The sequence below is a fragment of the Carcharodon carcharias genome, chromosome X (genome assembly GCF_017639515.1).
Source record: "Carcharodon carcharias isolate sCarCar2 chromosome X, sCarCar2.pri, whole genome shotgun sequence".
Classification (NCBI taxonomy): Eukaryota; Metazoa; Chordata; class Chondrichthyes; order Lamniformes; family Lamnidae; genus Carcharodon; species Carcharodon carcharias.
The window spans coordinates 6524283-6551762 of record NC_054507.1 but is presented as its reverse complement, the minus strand read 5'-3'; the positions used below and the strand labels follow the sequence as shown (position 1 = coordinate 6551762).

At 52.0% G+C, this 27480-nt stretch overlaps 1 protein-coding gene across 1 annotated transcript in view; it reads right to left on the bottom strand.

Moving 5' to 3' along the window:
* The window catches only part of LOC121273197 (calcitonin gene-related peptide type 1 receptor-like), a 184631-nt gene extending 158508 nt beyond the window's left edge, over nt 1-26123 (bottom strand). Inside the window, exons 1-4 of the mRNA XM_041180187.1 lie at nt 26027-26123; nt 25149-25259; nt 20845-20957; nt 12184-12275 (exon numbers count right to left, since the gene is read on the bottom strand). Coding sequence (XP_041036121.1) covers nt 12184-12275; nt 20845-20957; nt 25149-25259; nt 26027-26123 — 413 coding nt within the window. The remainder of the gene's footprint in view (nt 1-12183; nt 12276-20844; nt 20958-25148; nt 25260-26026) is intronic.
* Nucleotides 26124-27480: the final 1357 nt, after the last annotated feature.

Here is a 27480-nt window from a genome sequence, read left to right as displayed (position 1 = left end):
GGGAGAGTGGGATTAGACTGGGTGGGATATTAAAGGGTGTGGGGAGTGAGGGGGAGAGGGCGATTAGACTGGGTGGGATATTAAAGGGTGTGGGGAGGGAGGGGGAGAGTGGGAATAGACTGGGTGGGAAATTAAAGGGTGCGGGAAGTGAGGGGGTGAGTGCGATTAGAATGGGTGGGATATTAAAGAGTGCGGGGAGTGAGGGGGAGAGTGGAATTAGACTGGGTGTGATATTAAAGGGTGCGGGGTGTGATGGGGAGAGTGGGATTAGACTGGGTGGGATATTAAAGTTTGCGGGGAGTGAGGGGGAGAGTGGAATTAGACTGGGTGTGATATTAAAGGGTGTGGGGAGTGAGGGGGAGAGAGTGGGATTAGACTGGGTGGGATATTAAAGGCTGTGGAGAGTGAGGAGAGTGGGATTAGACTGGGAGGATATTAAAGGGTGCGGGGCGTGAGGGGGAGAGTGGGCTTAGACTGGGTGGGATATTCAAGGCTGTGGAGAGTGAGGAGAGTGGGATTAGACTGGGTGGGAAATTAAAGGGAGCGGGGAGTGAGGGGGAGAGTGGGATTAGACTGGGTGGGATCTTAAAGGGTGTGGGGAGCGAGAGGGAGAGTGGGATGAGACTGGGTGGGATATTAAAGGGTGCGGGGAGTGAGGGGGAAAGTGGGATTACACTGGGTGGGATATTAAAGGGTGTGGAGAGTGTGATCAGACTGGGTGGGATCTTAAAGAGTGTGGGGAGTGAGGGGGAGAGTGGGATTACACTGGGTAGGATATTAAAGGGTGTGGGGAGTGAGGGGGAGAGTGGGATTAGACTGGGTGGGACTTTAAAGGGTGTGGGGAGCGAGAGGGAGAGTGGGATTAGACTGGGTGGGATATTAAAGGGTGTGGGGAGTGACGGGGAGAGTGAGATTAGAATGGCTGAGATATAAAGGGTGTGGGAAGTGATGGGGAGAGTGGGATTAGACTGGGTGGGATATTAAAGGGTGTGGAGAGTGAGGAGAGTGGGATTAGACTGGGTCGGATATTAAAGGGTGTGGAGAGTGAGAGGTAGAGTGGGATTAGACTGGGTGGGATATTAAAGGGTGTGGGGAGTGAGGGGGAGAGTGGGATTAGACTGGGTGGGATATTAAAGGGTGCGGGGAGTGAGGGGGAGAGTGGGATTAGACTGGGTGGGATATTAAACGGTGTGGGGAGTGAGGAGAGTGGGATTAGACAGTGTGGGATATTAAAGGGTGTGGGGAGTGAGGAGGAGAGTGGGATGAGACTGGGTGGGATATTAAAGGGTGTGGGGAGTGAGAGGGAGAGTGGGATTAGACTGGGTGGGATATTAACGGGTGTGGGGATTGGGTGGTACAGTGGGATTAGACTGGGTGGTATATTAAAGGGTATGGGGATTGAGGGGGAGAGTGGGATTAGACTGGGTGGGATATTAAAGAGTGTGGGGATTGAGGGGGAGAGTGGGATTAGACTGGGTGGGATATTGAAGAGTGTGGAGAGTGAGGAGAGTGGGATTAGACTGGGTGGGATATTAAAGGGTGCGGGGAGTGAGGGGGTGTGTGCGATTAGATTGGGTGGGATATTAAAGGGTGCAGGGAGTGAGTGGGAGAGTATGATTAGACTGGGTGGGATATTAAAGGGAGTGGGGAGAGAGGGAGAGAGTGGGATTAGACTGCGAGGGATATTAAAGGGTGAGGGGAATGAGGGGAACAATGTGTTTAGACTGGGTGGGATATTAAAGGGTGTGGGGATTGAGGGGGACAGTGGGATTAGACTGCGAGGGATATTAAAGGGTGAGGGGAGTGAGAGGTAGAGTGGGATTAGACTGGGTGGGATATTAAAAGGGTGGGGAGTGAGTGGGAGAGTTGGGTTAGACTGGGTGGTATATTAAGGGGGTGGCGAGTGAGGGGGAGAGTGGGATTAGACTGGGTGGGATATTAAATGGTGAGGGGAGTGAGGGGGAGAGTGGGATTAGACTGGGTGGGATATTAAGGGGGTGGCGAGTGAGGGGGAGAGTGGGATAAGACTGGGTGGGTATTAAAGGGTGTGGGGAGGGCGGGGGAGAGTGCGATTAGACTGGGTGGGATATTAAAGGGTGCGGGAAATGAGGATAGTGGGATTAGACTGGGTGGGATATTAAAGGGTGTGGGGAGTGATGGGGAGAGTAGGATTAGACTGGGTGGGATATTAAAGGGTGTGGAGAGTGAGGAGAGTGGTATTAGACTGGGTCGGATATTAAAGGGTGTGGAGAGTGAGAGTTAGAGTGGCATTAGACTGGGTGGGATATTAAAGGGTGCGGAGAATGAGGGGGAGAGTGTGATTAGATAGGGTGGGATATTAAAGGGAGCAGGGAGCGAGCGGGAGAGCGGGATAAGACTGGGTGGGATATTAAAGGGAGTGGGGAGTGAGGGGGAGAGTGGGATTAGACTGGGTGGGATCTTAAAGGGTGTGGGGAGCGAGAGGGAGAGTGGGATTAGACTGGGTGGGATATTAAAGGTGGTGGGGAGTGAGGGGGAAAGTGGGATTACACTGGGTGGGATATTAAAGGGTGTGGAGAGTGTGATCAGACTGGGTGGGATCTTAAAGAGTGTGGGGAGTGAGGGGGAGAGTGGGATTACACTGGGTGGGATATTAAAGGGTGTGGGGAGTGAGGGGGAGAGTGAGATTAGACTGGGTGTGATATTAAAGGGTGTGGGGAGTGAGGGGGAGAGTGGGATTAGACTGGGTGGGACTTTAAAGGGTGTGGGGAGCGAGAGGGAGAGTGGGATTAGACTGGGTGGGATATTAAAGGGTGTGGGGAGTGACGGGGAGAGTGAGATTAGAATGGCTGAGATATAAAGGGTGTGGGAAGTGATGGGGAGAGTGGGATTAGACTGGGTGGGATATTAAAGGGTGTGGAGAGTGAGGAGAGTGGGATTAGACTGGGTCGGATATTAAAGGGTGTGGAGAGTGAGAGGTAGAGTGGGATTAGACTGGGTGGGATATTAAAGGGTGTGGGGAGTGAGGGGGAGAGTGGGATTAGACTGGGTGGGATATTAAAGGGTGCGGGGAGTGAGGGGGAGAGTGGGATTAGACTGGGTGGGATATTAAACGGTGTGGGGAGTGAGGAGAGTGGGATTAGACAGTGTGGGATATTAAAGGGTGTGGGGAGTGAGGAGGAGTGTGGGATGAGACTGGGTGGGATATTAAAGGGTGTGGGGAGTGAGAGGGAGAGTGGGATTAGACTGGGTGGGATATTAACGGGTGTGGGGATTGGGAGGTACAGTGGGATTAGACTGGGTGGTATATTAAAGGGTATGGGGATTGAGGGGGAGAGTGGGATTAGACTGGGTGGGATATTAAAGAGTGTGGGGATTGAGGGGGAGAGTGGGATTAGACTGGGTGGGATATTAAAGAGTGTGGAGAGTGAGGAGAGTGGGATTAGACTGGGTGGGATATTAAAGGGTGCGGGGAGTGAGGGGGTGTGTGTGATTAGATTGGGTGGGATATTAAAGGGTGCAGGGAGTGAGTGGGAGAGTATGATTAGACTGGGTGGGATCTTAAAGGGAGTGGGGAGAGAGGGAGAGAGTGGGATTAGACTGCGAGGGATATTAAAGGGTGAGGGGAATGAGGGGAACAATGTGTTTAGACTGGGTGGGATATTAAAGGGTGAGGGGAGTGAGAGGTAGAGTGGGATTAGACTGGGTGGGATATTAAAAGGGTGGGGAGTGAGTGGGAGAGTTGGGTTAGACTGGGTGGTATATTAAGGGGGTGGCGAGTGAGGGGGAGAGTGGGATTAGACTGGGTGGGATATTAAATGGTGAGGGGAGTGAGGGGGAGAGTGGGATTAGACTGGGTGGGATATTAAGGGGGTGGCGAGTGAGGGGGAGAGTGGGATAAGACTGAGTGGGTATTAAAGGGTGTGGGGCGGGCGGGGGAGAGTGCGATTAGACTGGGTGGGATATTAAAGGGTGCGGGAAATGAGGATAGTGGGATTAGACTGGGTGGGATATTAAAGGGTGTGGGGAGTGATGGGGAGAGTGGGATTAGACTGGGTGGGATACTAAAGGGTGTGGAGAGTGAGGAGAGTGGTATTAGACTGGGTCGGATATTAAAGGGTGTGGAGATTGAGAGTTAGAGTGGCATTAGACTGTGTGGGATATTCAAGGGTGGGGGATTGAGGAAGAGAGGGGGATTAGACTGGGTGGGACAAAAATGGTGTGGGGAGGGAGGGGGAGAGTGCGATTATACTGGGAGGGATATTAAAGGGTGCGGTGAGTGAGGATAGTGTGATTAGACTGGGTGGGATATTAAAGGGTGTGGGGAGTGAGAGGTAGAGTGGGATTAGACTGAGTGGGATATTAAAAGGGTGGGGATTGAGGGGGAGGGAGGGATTAGACTGGGTGGGGTATTAAAAGGTGTGGGGATTGAGGGGGAGAGTGGGATTAGACTGGGTGGGATATTAAAGGGTGTGGGGATTGAGGGGGAGAGTGCATTTTGATTGGGTGGGATATTAAAGGGTGTGGGGAGGGAGGGGGAGAGTGGGAATAGACAGGGTGGGATATTAAAGGGTGCGGGGAGTGAGGGGGAGAGTGGGATTAGACTGGCTGGGATATTAAAGGGTGTGGGGAGGGGGGGGAGAGTGGGAATAGACTGGTTGGGATATTAAAGGGTGTGGGGAGTGAGAGGAAGAGTGGGATTAGACGAGGTGGGATATTAAAGGGTGCGGGGAGTGAGGGGGAGAGTGGGATTAGACTGGGTGGGATATTAAAGGGTGTGCAGAGTGAGGAGAGTGGGATTAGACCAGGTGGGAAATTAAAGGGTGTGGGGAGTGAGAGGAAGATTGGGATTAGACTGGGTGGGATATTAAAAGGGTGGGGATTGAGAGGGAGAGTGGGATAAGACTGGGTGGGATATTAAAAGGTGTGGGGATTGAGGGGGAGAGTGGGATCATACTGGGTAGGATATAAAAGTGTGTGGAGAGTGGCATTAGAATGGGTGGGATCTTAAAGGGTGTGGGGAGTGAGAGGGAGAGTGCGATTAGACTGGGTGGGATATTAAAGGGTGCGGGGAGAGAGGATAGTGGGATTAGACTGGGTGGGATATTAAATGGTGTGGGGAGAGTGGGGTTAGACTGGGTGGGATATTAAACGGTGTGGGGAGTGAGGGGGAGAGTGATATTAGACTGGGTGAGATATAAAGGGTGTGGGGAGTGATGGGGAGAGTGGGATTAGACTGGTTGGGATATTAAAGGGTGTGGGGAGTGAGTGGGAGAGTGCGATTAGACTGGGTGGGATATTAAAGGGTGAGGGACGGGAGATGGAGAGTGGGAATAGACTGGGTGGGATATTAAACGGAGCAGGGAGTGAGCGGGAGAGCGGGATTAGACTGGGTGGGATATTAAAGGATGTGGGGAGTGAGGGGGAGAGTGGGATTAGAATGGGTGAGATATAAAGTGTATGGGAAGGGAGGGGGAGAGTGGGATTCGACTGCGTAGGATACGAAAGGGTGTGGAGAGTGGGATTAGTCTGGGTGGGATCTTAAAGGGTGTGGGGAGTGAGAGGGAGAGTGGGATTGGACTGGGTGGGATATTAAAGGGTGTGGGGAGTGAGGGGGAGAGTGCGATTAGACTGGGTGGGATATTAAAGGGTGTGGGGAGCGAGGAGAGTGGGATTAGACTGGGTGGGATATTAAAGGGAGTGGAGAGTGTGATTAGACTGGGTGGGATCTTAAAGGGTGTGGGGAGTGAGGGGGAGAGTGGGATTAGACAGGGTGGGATATTAAAGGGTGCGGGGAGTGAGGGAGAGAGTGGGATTAGACTGGGTGGGATATTAAAGGGTGTGGGGAGTGATGGGGAGAGTGGGATTAGACTGGGTGGGATATTAAAAGGTGTGGGGAGTGAGGGGGATTAGACTGTGTGGGATATAAAGGGGGTGGGGAGTGACGGGGAGAGTGGGATAAGACTGGGTGGGATATTAAAGGGTGTGGGGAGTGAGGGGGAGAGTGAGTTAGACTGGGTGGGATATAAACGGGTGTGGGGAGTGAGCGGGAGAGTGGGATTAGACTGGGTGGGATATTAAAGAGTGTGGGGAGTGATGGGGAGAGTGGGATTAGACTGGGTGGGATACAAAAGGGTGTGCGGAGTGAGGGGGAGAGTACGATTCGAATGGTTGGGTTATTAAAGGGTGCAGGGAGTGAGTGGGAGAGTGAGATTAGACTGGGTGGGATATTAAAGGGTGAGGGGCGGGAGGCGGAGAGTGGTATTAGACTGGGTGGGATATTAAAGGGTGTGGGGTGAGAGGGGGAGAGTGAGATTAGACTGGGTGAGATATAAAGGGTGTGGAAAGTGATGGGGAGAGTGGGATTAGACTGGGTGGGATATAAAAGGGTGCGCGGAGTGAGGGGGAGCGTACGATTCGAATGGTTGTGTTATTAAAGGGTGCGGGGAGTGAGTGGGAGAGTGCGATTAGACTGGGTGGGATATTAAAGGGTGAGGGGCTGGAGATGGAGAGTGGGAATAGACTGGGTGGGATATTAAACGGAGCAGGGAGTGAGCGGGAGAGCGGTATTAGACTGGGTGGGATATTAAAGGATGTGGGGAGTGAGGGGGAGAGTGGGATTAGAATGGGTGAGATATAAAGTGTATGGGAAGGGAGGGGGAGAGTGGGATTCGACTGCGTAGGATACGAAAGGGTGTGGAGAGTGGGATTAGTCTGGGTGGGATCTTGAAGGGTGTGGGGAGTGAGAGGGAGAGTGGGATTAGACAGGGTGGGATATTAAAGGGAGTGGAGAGTGTGATTAGACTGGGTGGGATCTTAAAGGGTGTGGGGAGTGAGGGGGAGAGTGGGATTAGACAGGGTGGGATATTAAAGGGTGCGGGGAGTGAGGGAGAGACTGGGATTAGTCTGGGTGCGATATTAAAGGGTGTGGGGAGTGAGGGGAAGAGTGGGATCTGACTGGGTGGGATATTAAAGGGTGTGGGGAGGGAGAGGGAGAGTGCGATTAGACTGGGTGGGATATTAAAGGGTGCGGGGAGAGAGGATAGTGGGATTAGACTGGGTGGGATATTAAAGGGTGTGGGGAGTGTGCGGGAGAGTGCGTTTAGACTGGGTGGGATATTAAACGGTGTGGGGAGTGAGGGGGAGAGTGATATTAGACTGGGTGAGATATAAAGGGTGTGGGGAGTGATGGGGAGAGTGGGATATGACTGGGTGGGATATTAAAGGGTGTGGAGAGTGAGGAGAGTGGGATCAGGCTGGGTGGGATATTAAAGGGTGTGGGGAGTGAGAGGTAGAGTGGGATTAGACTGGGTGGGATATTAAAGGGGGTGAGGAGTGAGGGGGAGAGTGGGATTAGACTGGGTGTGATATTAACGGGAGTGGGGATTGGGAGGGAGAGTGGGATTAGAGTGGGTGGGATATGAAAGAGTGTGGGGATTGAGGGGAGGAGTGGGATTAGACTGGGTGGGAAATTAAAGGGTGTGGGGATTGAGGGGGAGAGTGGGAATAGACTGGGTGGGATATTAAAGGGTGTGGGGAGTGAGGGGGAGAGTGGGATTAGACTGGGTGGGATATTAAAGGGTGTGGGGAGCGAGGAGAGTGGGATTAGACTGGGTGGGATATTAAAGGGTGTGGAGAGTGAGAGGGAGAGTGGGATTAGACTGGGTGGGATATTAAAGGGTGTGGGGAGTGAGGGGGAGAGTGAGATTAGACTGGGAGGGATATTAAAGGGTGTGGGGAGGGAGGGGGAGAGTGGGAATAGACTGGTTAGGATATTAAAGGGTGTGGGGAATGAGGAGAGTGGGATTAGACTGCGTGGGATATTAAAGGGTGCGGGAAGTGAGGGGGAGAGTGGGATTAGACGGGGTGGGAAATTAAAAGGTGTGGGGAGTGAGGGGGAGAGTGAGATTAGAATGGGTGAGATATAAAGGGTATGGGGAGTGAGGGGGAGAGTGGGATTAGACTGGGTGGGATCTTAAAGGGAGCGGGGAGTGAGGGCGAGAGTGGGATTAGACTGGGTGGGATATTAAAGGGTGTGGGGAGTTAGGGGAACAGTGAGATTAGACTGGGTGGAATATTAAAGGGTGTGGAGAGTGAGGAGAGTGGGATTAGACTGGGTGGGATATTAACGGCTGTGGGGAGTGAGAGGTATAGTGGGATTAGACTGGGTGGGATATTAAAGGGTGTGGGGTTTGAGGGGGAGAGTGGGATTAGACTGGGTGAGATATTAAAAGGTGTGGGGATTGAGGGGGAGAGTGGGATTAGACTGGGTGGGATATTAAAGGGTGTGGGGAGTGAGGGGGAGAGTAGGGTTAGACTGGGTGGGATATTAAAGGGTGCGGGGAGTGAGGGGGAGAGTGGGATTAGACTGGGTGGGATATTAAAGGGTGTGGGGAGTGAGGGGGAGAGTAGGGTTAGACTGGGTGTGATATTAAAGGGTGCGGGGAGTGAGGGGGAGAGTGGGATTAAACTGGGTGAGATATTAAAGGGTGTGGGGAGTGAGGGGGTGAGTGCGATTAGACTGGGTGGGATATTTAAGGGTGTGGGGAGGGAGGGGGAGAGTGGGAATATACTGGTTAGGATATTAAAGGGTGTGGGGAGCGAGGAGAGTGGGATTAGACTGGGTGAGATATTAAAGGGTGCGGGGAGTGAGGGGGAGAGTGGGATTAGACTGGGTGGGATATTAAAGGGAGCAGGGAGTGAAGAGAGCGGGATTAGACTGGGTGGGATATTAAAGGGTGTGGGGAGTGAGGTGGAGAGTGAGATTAGAATGGGTGAGATATAAAGGGTATGGGGAGTGAGGGGGAGAGTGGGATTACGCTGGGTAGGATATTAAAGGGTGTGGAGAGTGGGATTAGACTGGTTGGGATCTTAAAGGGTGTGGGGAGTGAGACGGAGAGTGGGATTAGACTGGGTGGGATATTAAAGGGTGTGGGGAGTGAGGGGCAGAGTGGGATTAGACTGGGTGGGATATTAAAGGGTGTGGAGAGTGCGATTAGACTGGGTGCGATCTTAAAGGGTGTGGGGATTGAGGGGGAGAGTAGGGTTAGACTGGGTAGGAAATTAAAGGGTGTGGGAATTGAGGGGGAGAGTGGGATTAGACTGGGCGGGATATTAAAGGGTATGGGGAGTGAGGGGGAGTGTGGGATTAGACTGGGTGGGATATTAAAGGGTGTGGGGAGTGAGACGGAGAGCGGGATTAGACTGGGTGGGATATTAAAGGGTGTGGGGAGGGAGGGGGAGAGTGGGATTCGACCGGGTGGGATATTAAAGGGAGCAGGGAGTGAGGGGGAGAGCGGGATTAGACTGGGTGGGATATTTAAAGGGTGTGGGGCGGGAGGGGGTGAGTGGGATTAGACCAGGTGGGATATTAAATGGTGCGGGGAGTGAGGGGGAGAGTGGGATTAGACCGGGTGGGATATTAAAGGGTGTGGGGAGTGAGCGGGAGAGTGGGATTAGACTGGGTGGGATATTTAAAGGGTGTGGGGAGTGAGACGGAGAGTGGGATTAGACTGGGTGGGATATTTAAAGGGTGTGGGGAGTGAGACGGAGAGTGGGATTAGAGTGGGTGGGATATTAAAGGGTGTGGAGAGTGAGGGGGAGAGTGGGATTAGACTGGGTGGGATATTAAAGGGTGTGGAGAGAAAGGGGGAGAGTGGGATTAGACTGGGTGGGATATTAAAGGGTGTAGGAAGTGAGGGGGAGAGTGGGATTAGACTGGGTGGGATATTAAAGGGTGTGGGGAGTGAGGGGGAGAGTGGCTTTAGACTGGGTGTGATATTAAAGGATGCGGGGAGTGAGGATAGTGGGATTAGACTGGGTGGGATATTAAAGGGTGTGGAGAGTACGATTAGACTGGGTGCGATCTTAAAGGGTGTGGGGATTAAGGGGGAGAGTGGGATTAGACTGGGTGGGATATTAAAGGGTGTGGGGAGTGATGGAGAGAGTGAGATTAGACTGGGTGGGATATTAAAGGGTCTGGGGATTGAGGGGGAGAGTGGGATTAGACTGGGTGGGATATTAAAGGGTGTGGAGAGTGGGATTAGACTGGGTGGGATATTAAAGGGTGTAGGAAGTGAGGGGGAGAGTGGGATTAGACTGGGTGGGATATTAAAGGGTGTGGGGAGTGAGGGGGAGAGTGGCTTTAGACTGGGTGTGATATTAAAGGATGCGGGGAGTGAGGATAGTGCGATTAGACTGGGTGCGATCTTAAAGGGTGTGGGGATTAAGGGGGAGAGTGGGATTAGACTGGGTGGGATATTAAAGGGTGTGGAGAGTGAGGAGAGAGTGGGATTAGACTGGGTGTGATATTAAAGGGTGTGGGGAGTGAGGGGGAGTGTGGGATTAGACTGGGTGGGATATTAAAGGGAGCAGGGTGTGAGGGGGAGAGCGGGATTAGACTGGGTGGGATATTTAAAGGTGTGGGGAGTGAGGGGGAGAGTGGGAATAGACTGGGTGGGATCTTAAAGGGTGTGGGGAGTGAGGGGGACAATGTGTTTAGACTGGGTGGGATATTAAAGGGTGTGGAGAGTGAGGAGTTTGGGATTAGACTGGGGGGGATATTAAAGGGTGTGGGGAGTGAGGGGGAGAGTGGGATTAGACTGGGTGGGATATTAAAGGGTGTGGGGAGTGAGGGGGTGAGTGGGATTAGACTGGGTGGGATATTAAAGGATGTGGGGATTGAGGGGGAGAGTGGGATTAGACTGGGTGGGATATTAAAGGGTGTGGGGAGTGAGGAGAGTGGGATTAGACTGTGTGGGATATTAAAGGGTGCGGGGAGTGAGGGGGAGAGTGGGATTAGACTGGGTGGGATATTAAAGGGTGTGGGGAGTGAGGGGGTGAGTGGGATTAGACTGGGTGGGATATTAAAGGGTGTGGGGATTGAGGGAGAGAGTGGGATTAGACTGGGTGGGATATTAAAGGGTGTGGGGAGTGAGGATAGTGGGATTAGACTGGGTGGGATATTAAAGGATGTGGGGATTGAGGGGGTGAGTGGGATTAGACTGGGTGGGATATTAAAGGGAGTGGGAAGTGAGGTGGAGAGTGGGATTAGACTGGGTGTGATATTAAAGGATGCGGGGAGTGAGGATAGTGGGATTAGACTGGGTGGGATATTAAAGGGTGTGGGAAGTGAGGGGGAGAGTGGGATTAGACTGGGTGGGATATTAAAGGGTATGGGGAGTGAGTGGGAGAGTGGGATTAGACTGGCTGGGATATTTTATTCCAAGTTGCTAGTAGAATATCTAATACACTAGCTGCCCCTCAACGGGAACCTTGTACTGAGCTTTGATCTGAAAATGTTGAGTGCCGCGCTGTTTAAAAATCATTTACATCGCGGAATGTGTCCTGGACATTCGATTCGGGGCTGATTCCTTTCGTCTGTCAGCATTGAAAGACTCAGGTTACTAGGGCGACCAGGCATCCTGGACTATCGTTTCCCCTCAGAAATCCGGGGACATGCGCCTCTATCCATATATGTGGGTTGGGGGTAATAGTGAGTGGGAGGTCCTGATGGCCCACCCGGAAACCCCCTCTTATTTCCCACTGTTCCTTCTCCAAATAACAAAGATGTCAATATTTCCACGGGAATACCCATGATGCTAACAGGAACTGCATCAAATGAAATGGCAGAGTTCAAACTCTTGGGAGAAACAGTTTGAAAGAAAAATGCTGCCAAAATAAACACACAGATCAAAAGGCTCATGAAAGATAATTCTCCCCTGGAGGCTCCATCGACGCATGTGGAAAGAATGAAGAATGCAACCGTCCGGTAAGGACACAGCCCAGTCAGGCAGTGTGTCGCCCTGCTGGGAATCATGGGAAATGGGACCCGCCTTCAGCGCCAATCAACATGAACCTACTGCCTGTTTCTGGCAAGAGCCTACTCCCCCCGATGCCACCTGAACAGGGCAGTGTTAGACGGGCAGGCAGGGCACAAATCCTGTCCTGTTCACTCCATTGATTATCAGGAGAACATGGCTTCACATGAAGCCCAGCGATTGGATCTGAGGTAACTTTGGACCCTGCCACTGTGCCCTTCCCCAGACTGTTCCTGCCTGAACACTGTAGCTAAGCTATAATCACAACAAACTTGGTAAAACGTTAGAGAGACCTTGCCCAGTCAGGGAGATTGATGACTGGGTTCCACACATTTCAGTTCGACTCAGTTATTCTGGTACAAAATTTTTCAAAGTATAAACTTACTTGAAGTAGAAGAATATACAAAGAGAAAGCAGTAAGCACACGATGGAGATTCCATGACCCGTAATGGCCAAATAATACAGGTTCCATACTGACTGCAAATAGACAAAGACCAAAGTTAGAGACAGCCATTGGCAGTCCTGGCTGGAAGGTACATAAGAAACAAGCCATTCATGTTTCCAGTCACTTGTCGTTCAGCTTTAATATTTTCAGTCACCAATTTCCTCTCCTCTGTCTGAGAGTCTAAATCCAACTTCCTGTTCCAACAACAGAGGGAAGTTAAAGGCTGAGAGTCTACGAGTGTCCTGTTCTCACCCAAAATGTCAGAGCGGACATCAGAGTAACACCCACCATGAGAAAACTGTAACAGGAAACGTGGAGAGTTTCACTCTGGGCTAAAAAGATGACAGGCTCCAGTATCTAACCCCGTCCTGTACCTGTCCCGTGAGTGTTTGATGGGGTCAGTGTAGAGGGAGATTTACTCTGTATCTAACCCCGTGCTGTACCTGTCCTGGGAACGTTTGATGGGGACAGTGTAGAGGGAGCTTTGCTCTGTATCTAACCCTGTGCTGTATCTGTCCTGGGAGTGTTTGATGGGCCAGTGTAGAGGGAGCTTTACTCTGTATCTAACCCCGTGCTGTACCTGCCCTGAAAGGGTTTGATGGAGACAGTGTAGAGGGAGCTTTACTCTGTACCTAACCCCGTGCTGTACCTGTCCTGGGAGTGTCTGATAGGGACAGTGTAGAGGAAGCTTTACCCAGTATCTAACCCCGTGCTGTACCTGTCCTGGGAGTGTTTGATGGGGACAGTGTAGAAGGAGCTTTAGTATGTACCTAATCCCGTGCTGTACCTGTCCTGGGAGTGTTTGATGGGAACAGTGTAGAGGGAGCTTTACTCTGTATCTAACCCAGTGCTATATCTGTCCTGGGAGTGTTTGATGGAGACAGTGTAGAGGGAGATTTACTCTGTATCTAACCCCGTGCTATATCTGTCCTGGGAGTGTTTGATGGGGACAGTGTAGAGGGAGGTTTACTCTGTATCTAACCCTGTGCTGTACCTGTCCTGGGAGTGTTTGATGGGGACAGTGTGGGTGGAAATTACAGACAGTACAGGCCAGATATTGACATGCTGCTGTGCACATTTTCTTCCCAACACATTTCCTGTGTTGTGTCTATTGTTTGAAATCTGTGCGATATGGCTACCAACCCATCTGCCACTGGGACAGCGTATCCTTACTTTTCCCTTGTAACTGATTGTCATGATTTTGACCATGTCTAGCTCACCTTCCCTTAAGCTCCTGTCCTTGATGTTTAACAGCCTCCCTTTTCCGAGAGTCTCTTTCACCTGGATTCCCTGATCCCTGCAGCCACCTGAGTAAATCTCCCCTGCACCTCAATTTAACGTCTTGATATCCTCCTGAATGTGTGGTGTTAGGAACTGGACATTAGTCACCAGCTGAAGCTGAGTGAGTGTTTTATAACGGGGTAGCCCAACTCCCTAGCATTTGACCTGCTTTCCTCCGATCAAGCTAAGGCTCTAACAGGACTTGGGTAGCCACGCTCTCAGCCAGCCCTACCACCTTCAATGATTCGTGCCCCTCCCCCAACAACCAGGTCACTCTCCTCTGCACTTGTTTTGCCAAGACTGAGATCGATTGATTTCTAGATTGTAAAAATATCATGATATATGTGGACCATGTAGGATAATGGCATTGAGATAGACTATCAGCCATGGCTGAGCTGAATGGAGGAGAGGTTCAAGGCGCTGAATGGCCTACTCCTGTTCCTATTTCCTACATTCCCCTGCTCCTTTGGAATTGTACCATTTATTTTATATTCTCTCTCCTTGTTCTTTGGACCAAACTGCATCACTTCACATTTCTCTGTAACTTGAATCTGCCACATGACTATAGGCATGTTTACGTCCTCCTGAAGCCTGTTATTGTCTGCTCACTGTTTAATATGTCTCTGAGTTTCATTTCATTTATAAATGTTGAAATTGTGCTCTGCACAGCCAAGCCCAGATAATTGCTAGAGTAGCCTTAATCCCCAGCTCTTACAAATGCATCAGTCTCTCCAGGGTTGGAATATACGGTTCATCACTACTCTCTTGCCCTCTGCCAATTTGGTTCAATGCTGTCACTGTCCCTTAGGTCACCTTGAGTTTTGCTGTCAAGATTACACTGCAGTGTCTTACCAAACACTTGTTCAAAAATTCAAACAGAGGTGTGAGGTGAATGGGGAGGTGAATGGGGAGGTGAAAGAGGAAGTGACTGATGAGGTCAGGGAAAGTGAAGGGGAGAGGGGTGGGGAAGTGAATGAGGGGGTGAATGAGGAAGTGAAAGAGCTTGTTACGGACAAAGAAATAGACAAGTTGCAAAAAAGTGTTTTGGATTGGGGGAGAGCGGATTTTAGTAAAATAAGGCAGGATCTGGCCAAGGTAGACTGGGAACAGCTACTTGTGGGGAAATCTGCAGAGGAGCAGTGGGGGGCATTCAAAAAGGAAATGGGGAGGGGACAGGCTCAACATGTTCCCTCTAGGGTGATAGGAAGGAGTAACAAGCCCAGAGAACCATGGATGACCAGGGATATTCAGGATACGTTGAGAAGGATAAGAGAGGCTTTTAGCAGGTACATGTGGAGCAAATCAGCAGAGGCATTAGTGGAGTACAGGAAGTGCAGGGTGGAGCTTAAGAAAGCCATTAGTAGAGCAAAGAGGGGATATGAGAAAGCTCTGGCTGGTAAAAGTAGGGAAAATCGCAAGATATTCTATAACTATATCAATGGGAAGAGGATAACCAGGGAAAGGGTAGGGCCCATTAGGGACCAAGGGGGCAATCTATGGGTGGAGCCAGAGGACATCGGTAGAGTGTTGAATGAATATTTCACATCCGTCTTCGCCCAAGAGAATGAGGATGAAGGTATGGAACTCGGGGAGAGAGACTGCGAGATTCTTGAGCAAATTGATATGGGGAGTGACAAGGTATTGGAGGTGTTGGCAGGCTTAAAAGTGGACAAATCTCCAGGTCCAGATGATTTGTGTCCCAGACTGCTGAGGGAGGCAAGGGAGGAGATCGCAGGAGCTCTGACCCAAATTTTTAATTCCTCTCTGGCCATGGGGGAGGTGCCAGAGGACTGGAGGACAGCTAATGTGGTTCCGCTATTTAAGAAGGGTTGTACAGATAAGCCAAGGAACTACAGGCCAGTGAGTCTCACATCAGTGGTAGGGAAACTATTGGAGAAAATTCTGAAGGAGAGAATCTATCTCCACTTGGAGAGGCAAGGTTTGATCAGGGATAGTCAGCATGGCGTTGTCAAAGGGAGGTCATGCCTAACAAATTTGATTGAATTTTTTGAGGAGTGACCAGGTGTGTAGATGAGGGTAGTGCAGTTGATGTAGTTTATATGGATTTCAGCAAAGCCTTTGACAAGGTCCCACATGGGAGACTTATAAAGAAGGCAAAGGCACATGGGATACAGGGTAATTTGATAAGGTGGATTCAAAATTGGCTTAGTTGTAGGAGACAGAGGGTGATGACAGCAGGATGCTTTAGTGACTGGAAGCCTGTGTCCAGTGGCGTACCACAGGGATCTGTGCTGGGTTCCCTATTATTCATCATTTCTATAAACAACATAGGTGACTGTGTGGGGCGTAGGATTAGTAAGTTTGTGGATGACACAAAGATTGGCCGGGTGGTTAACAGTGAGGTTGAGTGTCTTGGGCTACAAGAAGATATAGACGGGATGGTCAAATGGGCAGATAAGTGGCAGATGGAATTTAACCCTGAAAAGTGTGAGGTGATACACTTTGGAAGGAGTAATTTGACGAGGAAGTATTCAATGAATGGTATGGCACTAGGAAGTTCTGAGGAACAAAGGGACATTGGTGTGTGTGTCCATAGATCTCTGAAGGTGGAGGGGCATGGTAGTGGGTGGTGAAAAAGGCATGTGGGACACTTGCCTTTATCAATCTAAGCATAGATTACAAAAGTAGGGAGATCATGTTGGAGTTGTATAGACCCTTGGTGAGGCCACAGCTGGAGTACTGTGTGCAGTTCTGGTCGCCACATTATAGGAAGGATGTGATTGCACTGGAGGGGCTGCAGAGGAGATTCACCAGGATGTTGCCTGGGATGAAACATTTAAGTTATGAAGAGAGGTTGGATAGATTTGGGTTGTTTTCGTCGGAGCAGATAAGACTGAGGGGTGACCTGATCGAGGTGTACAAGATTATGAGGGGCATGGACAGGGTGGATAGGGAGCAGCTGTTCCCCTTAGTTAAAGGGTCAGTCACAAGGAGGCATAAGTTCAAGGTGAGGGGCAGGAGGTTTAGGGGTGCTGTGAGGAAAGACTTTTTTACCCAGAGGGTGGTGAGGGTCTGGAATGCACTGCCTGGGAGGGTGGTGGAGGTGGGTTGCCTCACATCCTTTAAAAAGTACCTGGATGAACACTTGCACATCATAACATTCAAGGCCATGGGCCAAGTGCTGGTAAATGGGATTAGGTAGGTGGGTCAGGTGTTTCTCACATGTCGGTGCAGACTCGATGGGCCGAAGGGCCTCTTCTGCACCGTGTGATTCTGTGATGAGGAGGTGAAAGAGGAGGGGAGAGGGGCGGTGAGTGGGGAGGTGAGTGGGGAGGTGTGTGGAACGGTTAGTGGGGAGAGGAGTGGGGAGGTGAGTGGGGAGGTGAGTGGGGAGGTGAGTGGGGAGAGGAGTGGGGAGGTGAGTGGGGAGGTGAGTGGGGAGGTGAGTGGGGAGGTGAGTGGGGAGGTGAGTGGGGAGGTGAGTGGGGAGGTGAGTGGGGAGGTGAGTGGGGAGGTGAGTGGGGAGGTGAGTGGGGAGGTGAGTGGGGAGGTGAGTGGGGAGGTGAGTGGGGAGGTGAGTGGGGAGGTGTGTGGGGAGGTGAGTGGGGAGGTGAGTGGGGAGGTGAGTGGGGAGGTGAGTGGGGAGGTGAGTGGGGAGGTGAGTGGGGAGGTGAGTGGGGAGGTGAGTGGGGAGGTGAGTGGGGAGGTGAGTGGGGAGAGGAGTGGGGAGGTGAGTGGGGAGGTGAGTGGGGAGGTGAGTGGGGAGGTGAGTGGGGAGGTGAGTGGGGAGGTGAGTGGGGAGGTGAGTGGGGAGGTGAGTGGGGAGGTGAGTGGGGAGGTGAGTGGGGAGAGGAGTGGGGAGGTGAGTGGGGAGGTGAGTGGGGAGGTGAGTGGGGAGGTGAGTGGGGAGGTGAGTGGGGAGGTGTGTGGAACGGTTAGTGGGGAGAGGAGTGGGGAGGTGAGTGGGGAGGTGAGTGGGGAGGTGAGTGGGGAGGTGAGTGGGGAGGTGAGTGGGGAGGTGAGTGGGGAGGTGAGTGGGGAGGTGAGTGGGGAGGTGAGTGGGGAGGTGAGTGGGGAGGTGAGTGGGGAGGTGAGTGGGGAGGTGAGTGGGGAGGTGAGTGGGGAGGTGAGTGGGGAGGTGAGTGGGGAGGTGAGTGGGGAGGTGAGTGGGGAGGTGAGTGGGGAGGTGAGTGGGGAGGTGAGTGGGGAGGTGTGTGGGGAGGTGAGTGGGGAGGTGAGTGGGGAGGTGAGTGGGGAGGTGAGTGGGGAGGTGAGTGGGGAGGTGAGTGGGGAGGTGAGTGGGGAGGTGAGTGGGGAGGTGAGTGGGGAGGTGAGTGGGGAGGTGAGTGGGGAGGTGAGTGGGGAGGTGTGTGGGGAGGTGAGTGGGGAGGTGAGTGGGGAGGTGAGTGGGGAGGTGAGTGGGGAGGTGAGTGGGGAGGTGTGTGGGGAGGTGAGTGGGGAGGTGAGTGGGGAGGTGAGTGGGGAGGTGAGTGGGGAGGTGAGTGGGGAGGTGAGTGGGGAGGTGAGTGGGGAGGTGAGTGGGGAGGTGTGTGGGGAGGTGAGTGGGGAGGTGAGTGGGGAGGTGAGTGGGGAGGTGAGTGGGGAGGTGAGTGGGGAGGTGAGTGGGGAGGTGAGTGGGGAGGTGAGTGGGGAGGTGTGTGGGGAGGTGAGTGGGGAGGTGAGTGGGGAGGTGAGTGGGGAGGTGAGTGGGGAGGTGAGTGGGGAGGTGAGTGGGGAGGTGAGTGGGGAGGTGAGTGGGGAGAGGAGTGGGGAGGTGAGTGGGGAGGTGAGTGGGGAGGTGAGTGGGGAGGTGAGTGGGGAGGTGAGTGGGGAGGTGAGTGGGGAGGTGAGTGGGGAGGTGAGTGGGGAGGTGAGTGGGGAGGTGAGTGGGGAGGTGAGTGGGGAGGTGAGTGGGGAGGTGAGTGGGGAGGAGAGTGGGGAGGAGAGTGGGGAGGTGAGTGGGGAGGTGAGTGGGGAGGTGAGTGGGGAGGTGTGTGGAACGGTTAGTGGGGAGAGGAGTGGGGAGGTGAGTGGGGAGGTGAGTGGGGAGGTGAGTGGGGAGGTGAGTGGGGAGGTGAGTGGGGAGGTGAGTGGGGAGGTGAGTGGGGAGGTGAGTGGGGAGGTGAGTGGGGAGGTGAGTGGGGAGGTGAGTGGGGAGGTGAGTGGGGAGGTGAGTGGGGCGGAGAGTGGGGAGGTGAGTGGGGAGGTGAGTGGGGAGGTGAGTGGGGAGGTGAGTGGGGAGGTGAGTGGGGAGGTGAGTGGGGAGGTGAGTGGGGAGGGGTGGGGATTTGATGTGAGGTGATAGGAAAGGGAGAAGGGTTTTCTGTTCCTTTATAATTGAATCCCAGCTGTTGTGGATATCATCTTGTCCTTGTTTTTGATCTGCAGCTTGTGAGTCTCTTTACCTTTGAAAACTTGAGAGGGGCAGTGAGTGAGGAGGCGAGTGGGGCGGTGAGTGGAGCGGTGAGTGGGGCGGTGAGTGGGGAGGTGAGTGATAAGTTGAGTGGGGAGGTGAAGGGGAGGTGGGTGGGAAGTTGAGTGGGGCGGAGAGTGGGGCGGAGAGTGGGGCGGAGAGTGGGGCGGAGAGTGGGGCGGCGAGTGGGGCGGCGAGTGGGGCGGCGAGTGGGGCGGCGAGTGGGGCGGCGAGTGGGGCGGCGAGTGGGGCGGCGAGTGGGGCGGCGAGTGGGGCGGCGAGTGGGGCGGCGAGTGGGGCGGCGAGTGGGGCGGCGAGTGGGGCGGCGAGTGGGGCGGCGAGTGGGGCGGCGAGTGGGGCGGGGAGTGGGGCGGGGAGTGGGGCGGGGAGTGGGGCGGGGAGTGGGGCGGGGAGTGGGGCGGGGAGTGGGGCGGGGAGTGGGGCGGGGAGTGGGGCGGGGAGTGGGGAGGAGAGTGGGGAGGAGAGTGGGGAGGAGTGTGGGGAGGGGAGTGGGGAGGGGAGTGGGGAGGGGAGTGGGGAGGGGTGGGGATTTGATGTGAGGTGATAGGAAAGTGAGGAGGGTTTTCTGTTCCTTTATAATTGAATCCCAGCTGTTGTGGATATCATCTTGTCCTTGTTTTTGATCTGCAGCTAGTGAGTCTCTTTACCTTTGAAAACTTGAGTGGGGCAGTGAGTGAGGAGGCGAGTGGGGCGGCGAGTGGGGAGGAGAGTGGGGAGGAGAGTGGGGAGGAGAGTGGGGAGGAGAGTGGGGAGGAGAGTGGGGCGGAGAGTGGGGCGGAGAGTGGGGCGGAGAGTGGGGCGGAGAGTGGGGCGGAGAGTGGGGCGGAGAGTGGGGCGGAGAGTGGGGCGGAGAGTGGGGAGGTGAGTGGGGAGGAGAGTGGGGAGGAGAGTGGGGAGGTGAGTGGGGAGGTGAGTGGGGAGGTGAGTGGGGCGGTGAGTGGGGCGGAGAGTGGGGCGGAGAGTGGGGCGGAGAGTGGGGGGGTGAGTGGGGAGGGGAGTGGGGAGGGGAGTGGGGGAGGGGAGTGGGGAGGGGAGTGGGGAGGGGAGTGGGGAGGAGAGTGGGGAGGTGAGTGGGGAGGGGTGGGGATTTGATGTGAGGTGATAGGAAAGGGAGAAGGGTTTTCTGTTCCTTTATAATTGAATCCCAGCTGTTGTGGATATCATCTTGTCCTTGTTTTTGATCTGCAGCTTGTGAGTCTCTTTACCTTTGAAAACTTGAGTGGGGCAGTGAGTGAGGAGGCGAGTGGGGCGGAGAGTGGGGCGGAGAGTGGAGAGGGGAGTAGGGAGGTGAGTGGGGCGGGGAGTGGGGAGGTGAGTGGGGCGGGGAGTGGGGAGGTGAGTGGGGCGGAGAGTGGGGCGGTGTGTGGGGCGGGGAGTTGGGCGGTGTGTGGGGCGGGGAGTGGGGAGGTGAGTGGGGAGGTGAGTGGGGAGGTGAGTGGGGAGGTGGGTGGGGAGGGGTGGGGAGGGGTGGGGAGGGGTGGGGAGGGGTGGGGAGGGGTGGGGAGGGGTGGGGAGGGGTGGGGATTTGATGTGAGGTGATAGGAAAGTGAGGAGGGTTTTCTGTTCCTTTATAATTGAATCCCAGCTGTTGTGGATATCATCTTGTCCTTGTTTTTGATCTGCAGCTTGTGAGTCTCTTTACCTTTGAAAAATTGACTGAGTTCTGTTCCGGAAATTGCAATGGCTCAACCTCCAGAGCCTTTCAGAGGACAGATGAATGAAGAGTTCTCACAATTTCTTGAAAAGATCAACAGGGCTCAGGTGAATCCTGCTCAAAATCGCCCAACATTTTTTGCAGTTGATGCTGATGGGTACTGTGGGCAGGCATCGGGCTCCTTGTGCCAGTTGTGTTCTACCATGGGAAATGAATGGATACGGCTTGGTGTCCCTTGCCCAAGAGCCCAGGGTTCAGGGGAGTCTCTTACCTTGTGCTTTTCCCTGGTGTAGGCTGTACATTGGGTGTAGTTAGTCCACGTTCGATTGCTTTGTGGGTGTCGAAACCACAAGCCATTTTCAGCACAGATCTTGGTTGCCTTTTCTAACAGGGAAAAGAGAGACAGCTTTAGACAAACAAATATATCTGATTCACTATACAGAGGAACTTTGATTTACCACAAGAAGCAAGCTCGTCGAATAGAAAGGTGGTCAAAATGAGGACCTAGTTGAGGGAAACTGAGGTTAGCAATTCGAAGGACACTCAGCTCATAGTATGTCGAAGCAACCAGGACCCAAAAGAACTCTCTTAAACTAATATAAAAACAAAAAACTGCAGATGCTGGAAATGCAAAACAAAAACAGAAACAGAAATACCTGGAAAATCTCAGCAGGTCTGGCAGGTCTGGTCAGTCCTGTTGAAGGGTCATGAGGACTCGAAACGTCAACTCTTTTCTTCTCCGTCGATGCTGCCAGACCTGCTGAGTTTTTCCAGGTATTTCTGTTTCTGTTTTTGTTTTCTTAAACTAATAACTGGAATGGGCGGGTTGTCTTATGAGGAAAGGTTGGACAGACTAGGCTTGTATCCACTAGAGTTTAGAAGAGTAAGAGGGGACTTAATTGAAACCCTTTAGATCCTGAGGGATCTTGACAGGGGGGATGTGGAGAGGATGTTTCCTCTTGTGGGAGAATCCAGAACTAGGGGATCACTGTTTAAAAATAAGGGGTCACCCATTTAAGACAGAGATGAGGAGAAACGTTTTCTCTTGAAAGTCGTGAGTCTTTCAGGAAGTCTTCCTGAAAAGGTGGTGGAAGCAGAGTCTTTGAATATTTTTAAGGCAGAGCTAGATAGATTCTTGATTAACGAGGGAGTGAAAGATTATTGGGGGCAGGTGGGAATGTGGGGCTGAGGTTACAATCAGATCAGCCATGACCTTATTGAATGGTGGAGCAGGTTAGAGGGGCCGAGTGGCCTACTCCTGCTCCTGGTTAGTATGTTCATATGTTCATATTCTTGAGATGTGCTTTCTGTGGGTTGGGGCAGGGTGGAGATGGACGATATTTTGCTGCATTAAAACATGGGCGGTCTTTCTGATGGGGAATATACGGGGTTTTGAAATTTAGCTTGAGGTCCAATAAGATGCTGAGATTGTAAACTAGGTTCAACCTGAGACAATCTCCAGGTCAGGAATTGAACTGGTGGAGAGTATATGTGTTTTGTGGCGGGGGTGAGGTTGGGGCAAAAAGAAAGGCTCCCATCTTCCCTGAGTGAACTTGTGGCTCATCCATGATGGAGCTATGAAATCGAGAAAGAGAAAGTGCTGGAAACATTCAACAGGTCCAGCAGTATCTGCGGAGAGAGGAACAGAGTTAATGGTTCAGGTGGATGACCTTGCATCAGGACTGGGAGAAATTTGAGATGAAACAGGTTTGATGCAGGGTGGACAGGAGAACAAAAGGGATGGGCTGTGATAGCGGGGAAGACAGGAGAGATGAACTGTCAGGAGGATTCATAGTGCAAGACCAAAAGGAGTGGTAATCGGACAAGGAAAGAAACCAGAATGTGTCTAAAGTAGGTGTAAGTAGCAGGATCATAAACAACCACCATCCAAAAGCAAAAACAACAGAAAAATGAGAGTAAAACCAAAACCTGCAAAGAGAAAGGAAACAAAATGGTGGCAAAGATTAGTCTACACTCAATATTGAATCCAGAAGGCTGTAGAGTGCTGAGTCGAAAGATCAGGTGCTGTTCCCTGAGCTTGCATTGAGCTTCGCTGGAAAGTGCAGCAGGTCAAGGACAGAAAGGTCAGAGTTGGAGCAAGATGGAGAATTAAAATGAGAGGTGGACGGAAGCTCGGGGTCCTGCATGCAGACTGAACAGAGGTGTTTCACAGAGAGGTCACCCAGTCTACATTTGGTCTCCCCAATGTAGAGGAGACCATATCATAAACAGCAAATACAGTAAACTCGCCTGAAAGAAGTATAAATAAATCACTGTTTCACTTGGAAAGGGTGTGAGTGGAGGCTGGGAAGAGGAGGCAAAAGGGCAGGTGTTCTATCTCCTGCCTTTGTACAAAAGGGTGCCTCAGGCAAGAGAGGAGGTGTCAGGGATGACCTGAGAGTGGACCAGGGTATCGTGGTGGGTACCTTTCCCTTCAGAATGCTGAAAGGGGGAGGAGGGGCCAATTTGTTTGGTGGTGGCATCATGCTGGAGATGGCGGAGATGACGGAGGATGATCCGTTGAATACGGAGGCTGGTGGGTGGAACAGGAGGACAAGGTGAGGACTATCATGGTTCTGGGAGAGAGGGGAAGGGGTGAGAGCAGAAATGCATGAAATCAATCAGACACAGTGGCGGGCTCTGTCAACTGTACTGGATGGGAATCCTCAGCTAAGGAAAAGGAAGACATACCAGAAGCACTGGTGTGGAAGGTTGCAATATTACAACAGATGCAGCAGAGATGGAGAAACGAGTCCTTACAGGAAGCACAGGGTGAGAAAGTGTAGTCAAGGTAGCTGTGGGAGTCCATGAGTTTAAAATGAATATTATTTAACAGACAATCCACAGGAACAGAGACAGAGAAGTCGAGGGGGTGAAGTGAAGAGTCGGAGATGGACCAGGCGAGGTTGAGAGAAGGGTGGAAATTAGAAGCAGAGCTGATGAAATTTTGCAGTTCAGGGGGAGAGCAGGGAATGGCACCAATACAATCAGGAGGTTATTGACCAGTTAGTCCACCATCTATTGTCAGAGAATTAGTGGAGTCTCTAATTCAGGATAGGGGGACTGACCTTGAACATTTTCAGATGATCAGACAGAACCAGATTTGTAATGTGTATGACATAACTCACAAACCTAATTGACTTTTCTGAAGAGATGACTGAACTAACGGACTGGGGCTTGTCTATTGGTGTTATTTATATGGACTTCCAGAAAGAGATTTGGTAAATTCGTTCATGAGAGACTTTGAGCTAAAGTTGAAACTCATGGAATTGAAGTCAAATTGTTGACCTGACAGATTGGCTGATGAGAAGGAGACAGAGAGGGGGGAATAATGGGCAGCTCCTCTAGTTGGCAGGATATGACTAGTGGAGGCCCACAAGGATCTGTGTTGGAGCCTCAGCTATTCAGTGTATTGATTAAGGGCTGAGATGATGGGATAGAAACCCACACATCCAGATTTCCCATTGACACAAAGATAGGCGGCATTGTGCACAGTGTTGAAGGAAGCATAAAATGACAAAGATTATTGATAGATTAAATTGAATGAGCAAACTGGTAAATGTGAGGTCATCCACTTTAGACCTAAAAAGAATAGAACAGAATCCTTTCGAAATGATGAAGGACTGGAAACAGTGGAGGAACAAAGAGACTCGAGGACCCAGGTACAGGGATCATTAAAATGTCATGAACAGTTACAGAAAACAATCAGAAAGGTTAATGGAATGCTGACCTTCATATCCAGAGGACTGGAATACAAGGGGGTAGAAATCATGTTTCAGTTATACAAAGCCCTGGTTAGACCACACCCGGAGTCACTGTGAGCAGTTCTGGGCACCTCACCTGAGGGAGCAGATATAGACCTTGGAGGGAGTGTAGTGTAGATTAACCAGAATGACAGCAGGAATCCAAGGGTTAAATTATGAGGAGAGATTTCACAAACTAGGGTTGTATTCCCTGGGATTTAGAAACCTAGGGGTGATATTGATTGAAGCTTTCAAGATATTGCAGGGAACAGATGGGGTCGATAGAGAGAAACTACTTCTGCTGGTTGGGGAGCCTAGGACAAGGGGACAGAGTCAGAAATTTCGAGCTAGACCTTTCAAGGGTGAAATTAGGAAACACTTGTCCACGCAGAAGGATGGCAGGAGTTTAGAACACTCTCCTACAAACAGTAACTGATGCTAGATCAATTATTACATTGAAACCTGAGATTGAAAGAGTTTTGCTGTGGGATACAGGAGAATGGAGGGTTCATGGAGTTAGCTCACAGGTCAGCCATGATCTTGATGAATGGTGGAGCAGGCCCCAGGGGCTGAAGGGCCTCCTCCTGTCCCTAAGTTCCTATATTTCAATGAAAACTTCAACCTCCTCTGGCTGCTTCGGGATCTCCATCACTCAATGGCCCAGGGCATGACACACGTCAAATCCGAAAGATGGTGCCTGTCATTGTGTGTTTTTATTTGGAGCTATATTTGGGCTTTTCCCCTTGCGCTTTGCGTGGGCATAGGTCATGGGTCACTATGAAGGTGAAGATATGTACGGAGTGGGTGGATAAATGTCAGTTTACAGACTTACCCGAGTGGTCAAAGTCCTGGAAGTAATCAGGGCATTGCTGCATGACCATCGATTTGGCAGGAGCATCATCCCAACACAACCACCCATCCCACGTACGATTACAGTACGGACCTGGAAGGCAGTAAAAGCAGCATATCAAACGTCCATTTCCTCCATACCACTTTTCTTATTGTCCCTCTGGACTTTCCCTGCCTTCTTCTTCCGAGACTTTAAATGTGCTCTGCTGCTCCAGGGCTCATGAGCTTCCCCCAGAAAGTTACGGGTCTGTGTACAGCTTCAGGAACATGAGCACTTCACCCAGGCTGGCACTCCAGCGCATTACTGAGGGAGTGCTGCAGTGCCAGCAAGGGAGGCGGGGGGGGACACATAAGATAAGGCTGGCAGCTCTCACAGACTCGCTCCGATAACCTCCGCCCCGTGATTCCTACCATGCCAGAGTCAGACTTCCACACAAGGGCTGGGGCGGACCACCAGGAGTGCGGAAGGGGGTCATCAGGAAAAAAACGGGATTGGCAATGTTAACAGCGAGGGTGCCCTGCTGAAGGTGTGTGCTGAGAATGAGCCCTCAATCACCAACACAGTTTTCCACTTCCCTAATCACAACACGGCCTTTCCGATGCACCCCACCCCCCCGTTCTATGCACTGGCATCGAACCAACTGTGTCAGTGCCAGGTAGAAGGATGGGCAGGATGCCACTGTAATGAAAGCCATGTGCGTCACTGCCGCTCTGACTATCGTATTCCCATTTCAAAATGAAACATCAGGGTCTAACCCCCTAGAGACTCTCAGAGTGTGAAGGTCCAGAATGTCCCACAAGCATCAAACAGGAAGTCGTGAAGGAATCTCTCTCAGAAAAACTCGAGAGTCGCTTGTGTACAGCGAACACGGACACTCGCCGCACTGAGGGTGAGGGGATCCAGAAACTGCTGGAGGGGCAACACCACCTCTACAGGGTTTGCCTCAGACCCAATCATCACGATGCAGGCACGAGCCCTACTGAACCATCACAGCAAGGCTGTCCGATGTAAGCTCAGAGAGGTACAAGGCGCTTGGATGAATGAGGAAGCAGGTGAACTCCACTCACACACACATCACAAAGACTGGAAGAGATCCTGCAATGTTCGGAAACTGGGCCACAGGCCCCTGTCTACTGAACTCTAGCCAAACCTCAGGGCCGATCGGTCAACCCTGCTCACAAAGAAAGCCCAAATTCTACAAAGCTAGACAGAGCACTTTAACCACGCCCTCAATCGGCAGCCATCCATCAATGCAGAAGCAATCATTTGCTGGCCACAGGTTTCCAGCAATTACTCTCTTGCTGACCCACCCACCCTGTTAGAAACAATGAACAGAGTGATATCCCACTGTGCCACTCAGTCCCAGAGTGTGAAAGGACAGTGTGATAACCCACTGTACCACCCAGTCCCAGAGTGTGAAAGGACAGTGTGATAACCCTCTGTACCACCCAATCCAAGAGTGTGAAAGGACAGTGTGATAACCCTGAGTACCACCCAATCCAAGAGTGTGAAAGGAAAGTGTGATAACCCACAGTACCACCCAGTACCAGAGAGTGAAAGGACAGTGTGATAACCCACTGTACCACCGAGTACCAGAGTGCGAAAGGACAGTGTGATAAACCACTGTACAACCCAGTGCCAGAGTGCGAAAAGACAGTGTGATAACACACTGTACTGCCTAGTCCCAGAGTGTGAAAGGACAGTGTGATAACCCACTGTACCACCCAGAGCCAGAGTATGAAATGTCAGTGTGATAACCCACTGTACAGCCCAGCCCCAGAGTATGAAAGGACAGTGTGATAACCCACAGTACACCCAGGCCCAGAGTGCGAAAGGACAGTGTGATAACCCACTGTAGCACCCAGTCCCAGAGTGTGAAAGGACAGTGTGATAACCCACTGTACCATCCAGTACCAGAGTGTGAAAGGACACTGTGATAACCCACTGTACCACCCTGTCCCAGAGTGTGAAAGGACAGTGTGATAACCCACTGCACCACCCAGTACCAGAGTGTGAAATGAAAGTGTGATAACCCACTATATCACCCCGTCCCAGAGTGTGAAAGGACAGTGTGATAACCCACTATACCACACAGTCCCAGAGTGTGAAAGGACAGTGTGATATCCCACTGTACAACCCATTCCCAGAGTGTGAAAGGACAGTGTGATAACCCACGGTACCACCCAGTCCCAGAGTGTGAAAGGACACTGTGATAACCCACTGTACCACCCAGACCCAGAGTGTGAAAGGACAGTGTGATAACACACTGTACCACCCAATCCCAGAGTGTGAAAGGACAGTGTCATAACCCACT